At 39.3% G+C, this 6,000-nt stretch overlaps 1 protein-coding gene across 1 annotated transcript in view; it reads left to right on the plus strand.

The window, feature by feature from the left end:
- ZNF143 (zinc finger protein 143) overlaps positions 1-4,616 on the plus strand; it is a 76,656-nt gene extending 72,040 nt beyond the window's left edge. Inside the window, exon 16 of the mRNA XM_077818398.1 lies at positions 3,858-4,616. Coding sequence (XP_077674524.1) covers positions 3,858-3,941 — 84 coding nt within the window. The 3' untranslated portion in view covers positions 3,942-4,616. The remainder of the gene's footprint in view (positions 1-3,857) is intronic.
- Positions 4,617-6,000: the final 1,384 nt, after the last annotated feature.

Consider the following 6,000-nt stretch of genomic DNA (forward strand, 5'->3'; position numbering starts at 1 on the left):
TGTTATTAGGCCCTGTGATGGTGTCCCCTGAATAGATATGTGGGCACAATTGGCAACGGGCTTTGTTGCAAGGATAAGTTCCTGGGTTAGTGGTTCTGTTGTGTGGTATGTGGTTGTTGGTGAGTATTTGCTTCAGGTTGCGGGGCTGTCTGTAGGCAAGGACTGGCCTGTCTCCCAAGATTTGTGAGAGTGTTGGGTCATCCTTTAGGATAGGTTGTAGGTCCTTAATAATGCGTTGGAGGGGTTTTAGTTGGGGGCTGAAGGTGACGGCTAGTGGCGTTGTGTTATTTTCTTTGTTAGGCCTGTCCTGTAGTAGGTAACTTCTGGGAACTCTTCTGGCTCTATCAATCTGTTTCTTTACTTCCGCAGGTGGGTATTGTAGTTGTAAGAAAGCTTGACAGAGATCTTGTAGGTGTTTGTCTCTGTCTGAGGGGTTGGAGCAAATGCGGTTGTATCGCAGAGCTTGGCTGTAGACGATGGATCGTGTGGTGTGGTCAGGGTGAAAGCTGGAGGCATGCAGGTAGGAATAGCGGTCAGTAGGTTTCCGGTATAGGGTGGTGTTTATGTGACCATTGTTTATTAGCACTGTAGTGTCCAGGAAGTGGATCTCTTGTGTGGACTGGACCAGGCTGAGGTTGATGGTGGGATGGAAATTGTTGAAATCATGGTGAGCTGTAGCTCACGAAAGCTCATGCTCAAATAAATTGGTTAGTCTCTAAGGTGCCACAAGTACTCCTTTTCTTTTTGCGAATACAGACTAACACGGCTGTTACTCTGAAACCTGTTACGTGGTAAAGATACAGGTTATGACAACAGTGAGTTGGGGCAATGAGTGTGTCAGGCCTGATAAGAGCTATGGTATGGTGTGCCCTCTGCCAATTGGTATTTGAGAGGCTCCCTGGGTCACAATCGGTAACTCTTCAGAAGTGTTTTGACCACTCAAAACTATATATATTTGATAAAGCTAACAGAGAGATTAAAAGCTTCCAAACTCATGATTACTCAGAAGGTGACACTCCCATGAGAACTATATTTTGTGTCCTCAGATGCATACAGCTTTCAAAGAGCTCTTATTACAGGTTATTTCCTTTTATTTCCGTTGGAGGTCTGAGTATGAGAGGATGTCATTGTCACTTTGGTTCAGGAGGAAAGGAACATAATTTGAATGGTAATGAATTACAGAGCCTTCAGTTCTAGGACATTGGTTCTAATTTTGCCTAAATTGGTATTGATTAAAATTGGGTACTATGTGAGGGCATTTTAATGGTCCCTCTGAAATTAGTTATACAAATAACAAAAAGCAATAGTGTAATTAGCTCATCTTGGCACCCTCAGCAGAGTGTCCAGTGATTGAATGGGCAAGGAAAACAAATGGCCCTTTCACTCACAGAAGTTATCACTCTGTGTCAGAATTGAAATACACTGGCAAATCAGTCTAGGAAAGCCTGTTTAATGAATACTAGACTTACATTTCCAGTAATACTAGTTAGATGGAACTAGTTTAAATTTAAGGTATAACAACTCCCCAAAAAAGGAATATAATATAGGATTCACATGTCTAAATTCCCACATACCGGGCTGAAAATGTACCCCATAAAATATGTCTCATATGCTGTAAATTAGTTTTGAAAAATTACTCTTAAATACTTACTGGAGAATAATAATACTATGATCTCCTAAATTTTATTAGTTTTCCTATTTCTAGAACTGGCAGGGCATATGGAAAGCAGGATTAACTGAACACTTTCATACCTGAAAACGTATTATTTCTTTCTACACAGAAACTTGAAACAATGCCCAGGCTTACTGATTTCCTTAACTGCTTATCAAGAACATTAAAGTGCATAAGTAGCCTGCCAGTGTCTCTTTGGAATATCTGATAGACTATGTTCCTAACTGCCAGTATTTGGGATACAGTGAAAATCACTCTCAATGCCATGTTTACTGGATGGAATAAATATTCTGAATCTGCAATATTCAAAAGTTAATTAGCATTCAGGAGTGTGTACATTTTTCAGCTCCCGCCAGGTAACAAACTGACCATGTGCTGCCAGAGAAAAAGAAAATTTATCACATTGTGAGGCAAAAGTGTCAGGTTTGCAGACTTCTGGTAGTATTTATTTACTGGCCTTTTTATAGGCAAATCCATTTATTTCCTCTGTTGTATCATGTTCTTTCTGAACATCTTACTTTCACTAATTTCATAGCCTTTATCAAAGTAATACATAATTTCTGATAGTCTTTAGATGCAGAGGAAAATCTATATTAATAAAAGTTTCAAATATATAGCAAAGGTAGAAAATTCCATAGTTACCACTTTAGAACAATTCCTCCACCATCCCTCTATACCAGGGCGGGCAAACTTTTTGGCCCGAGGGCCACATCAGGATTGCGAAATTGTATGGAGGGCTGGGTAGGGAAGGCTGTGCCTCCCCAAACAGCCTTGCCCCTGCCCCCTATCCACCCCCTCCCACTTCCTGCCCCCTGACTGCCCCCCTCAGAACCAGCGACCCATCCAACTCCCCCCTGCTCCTTGTTCCCTGACCGCCCCCTCCCAGGACCCCCCCCCCCCGCCCGCTCCCTGTCCCCTGACTGCCCTGACAGGCCCCCTGGGAGTCCCATGCCTATCCAAACCCCCCGTTCCCCGTCCCCGACCATCCGCCCAGAACCTCCGCCCCATCCAACCACCCCCTGCCCCTTATCCAACCCCCCACTCCCTGTCCCCTTATCATGCTGCTCAGAGCAGGAGGAGCTCACAGCCACGCGCTGCGCTGCCTGGCAGGAGCGGCGAGCCAGAGTGCGGGTGCTAGCCTCTGTGGCCGGGAGCTCAGGGGCCGGGCAGGATGGTCCCGCGGGTCGGATGTGGCCCGCAGGCCGTAGTTTGCTCTATACTAATAAATGTGTTCCATTGATATCTAAATATTGTTGAGGCCAGTAGAATGATACATGTCGAGGGTGAAATCCTGGTCCTGTTGGAGTCAAATGAGACTGTCATTGCTCTCATTGACTGCAGTATGGCCAGAATTTCTCATCTGGTGACTATAAAAAACACACTTACTTGGACTAGGGAACTATCCTCCCAGATCTAGTCGTCTGTCTTTGTCTTCACCCTCTGTGCAACTTGGTAATGGCTAATGGGCAGGTTAGCACAATTTAAAGATTACTTTTTCAGCCGTGAGTTCACTGATATAGAATACTTTGAGAACCATTTCCAACAACAAAAAATCGGAGTTTGATGGAATGGCTTCTAACAATGATACAGTTATACTGAAGGTCCTGTAGCTGCTGCCACAAGAGTCTTCTTTTTTTAAACTGCTGCTGTGTTGAGCACTGTCATCACTATTTTCCAACTTTTTGATTGCATCAACTTGAATTTTGCCACTTGTATTAAAAAAAAATATATATGCCATTCTTCCCAAAGTCTTGTTTATATGCTGAAAACTTAAAGAAAAGTGGTATCATACATTTTGGCTTGTGAGTATTAATAGGTCATTATTTAGCACCTGCCTGGCTTGCTGAAAACCTTATCTTAGCAGTTTCTTTTAATATCTGCCAAGTTGAAAGATTATCTCTAATGCATGTGGTGAAATTTTGTTTGCAGTGCACCAAGACTCTGAAGGCCATTCAGCAAACTGAGCTTAATTCCTCGGGTGTATTTTCATTTTGATAACTGATTAGATAACTGCTTGTACATATTATTCAGAAAAATGTGACCATACTGGCTATCAGAATTACTGCAGAAAGGAGGATTGACTGGTGTAGTTTTTGCTTTTCCCCCTTTTTCTCATAAGAAAACAGTGATCTATCTCATGGAATGTTTTTGATCAATTTATGTTTTTCACATACCATTGTTTCAGCTTGGAGAGCAGCAGTCTTTGGAAGAAGCCATCAGAATAGCCTCCAGAATACAACAGGGTGAAACACCAGGGATTGATGATTAACTTCTAACACTGCTACAAGAACAATAGAGCAAATGATATTTTATTTTCAATCAACAAAGGTCCATGCCAGCTGCAATCCATAAAAACTTTGATGTTTTCCTGCTCATTTATACTCTGTACACATTTTATGCAAGAGTGAAGAACGTTTTAAAACATGCATAACTTTTGTGTACATGACCCGTGGAATAGACCAGCACCATCTTCTCAACCCATTATATATCCAGGAATATGAAATTAGGATTACATAGTAAATTTCCTCATTATCCTTTCGTCAGATTTCAACCAGTCTACAAAAAGCAAACGCTGATGTAGAAGTATTGGAATGAATTTTTAATATAATGTGCAAAATAATGAAGGCATTATTGAAGATTTCAAATGTTTAAAACATTATACCAAAATCATTTCAGGAACCCTTACAGGTAATAAAGAAAGTAAAGCATTTTTAATTGTCTCCCATAAATAGAAGAATCTTGGAGTTGAGCCTACTGTAAATCTTTGCATTTTGATTTGCATTTCATACAGATGTGAAGATTCTCCATATTTAGATTCCCTGTCCAGCTCATTCATTGTAAATACAGACTGTTAATGCTGGAAGTGCTAATTATATTATCTTAAAAATGGATTATGTACAAAAGAGAAACTTTGGTTGTTCAATATTAAAGGAAGTAAATCTAATTTTTCTGTTTCTTTACATATTTTACTTAATCTTAAAATGTTATCTTCAAATCATGATGCAATAAAGGATAACAAGTTTATATTATCTAGATAGGATGATACTGTGGTGTGAAGTACCGTTTTACTTTTTAATGAGACTGAAGTGCAAATTATTTATTTACTGCTTTGTATAAATCGTTCCAAAGTGAGTTTATCATGAATTTTATTCTGTGGTATACTAATTTTGACCAGCAGCTACCATAGTGTATTAAACATTTAGTATACATTTTTAATTTAAAAAAATTCTGAGACACTACAAGAGTGATTATGATGGCAGGTTAGCTAACACATTCTACCAAAAATGTAAACTCTGACCATAATAAAACATTTTTTAATTTAAAAATGTTTGTTATAATATAGAGACAAGCATTTACAGTCTGATTGTTCAAAGGTGCTGAGCACCTGCAGCTCCTCTTGATTTACGTGGGATTTATGGATGCTCAGAACTTCAGAAAATCAGGCTAGAAGTCACTAGAAATAGATTTAATTCCTGGTATTGTAAGTACACCACTATTCATCATACATCATTCTGTAAAGAGGATTCATTGTAGTTGCATCTGGAAAGAGATAGTAAAAGGAACCTTTAAACTTTTTATATACCAAAAAGTGCCTTTAATTTAGTCTGGTTAGTAGACATGCTAAAAAAGAACCTTTGTTTTAAGATAAGAATTTATGCTTGTTTTAGATGAATATTCTCTTCAAAGAGCTGGTCATATGAGGTTCTAAGTGCCCTCAACTCTCATCTCACAGAAGGCAGTCAGCACTTGCAGGATAAAGCTGTAAAGGAATAGTCAGTCTCTAGTAAGTATTGTGACAAAAAAGTTACATAAAAATCTTGTGCCTCATTATTCACTCTGGCATTTGACCTCAAAGAACCCAGGTGCAAATTGTCAAATCAGTGATTAATTAATGTAGTTCTGGGTTACTGATTCTAAACTGGTTGTATCTTTTCAGGTTGCTCATACATATGACCAAAACCACTTGTAATGAACAAGTATTGTAATATGGAGTAGGGTTGGGAATACAAGAATATTCCCATTGATCTAGCATATCCTTGAGATTAGGGCAATATTCTCAAAAGTGCCTAATGACTTTTAATGGGATTTAGGCATTGATCACTAAATCACTGAGCTGCTTTTGAAAATTTTATCCCCACTCTTCCCTCAGTATGCTGTGTAACTCGTATTATCACACAGAAGTAAATATTATCTGGCATGGAGGGATAAACTGCCTGCCAGCTAGGCTAGTTTGTCACAAGCATTTAAAAATTGTCCCTTTATACATAAATTAAAGATACGGCATTTGGCATAAACTCCCAGAGATTTTTTTGTTGTTGTTTTGGTTT

Source organism: Eretmochelys imbricata, chromosome 6 (assembly GCF_965152235.1).
Source record: "Eretmochelys imbricata isolate rEreImb1 chromosome 6, rEreImb1.hap1, whole genome shotgun sequence".
Taxonomy (NCBI): Eukaryota; Metazoa; Chordata; order Testudines; family Cheloniidae; genus Eretmochelys; species Eretmochelys imbricata.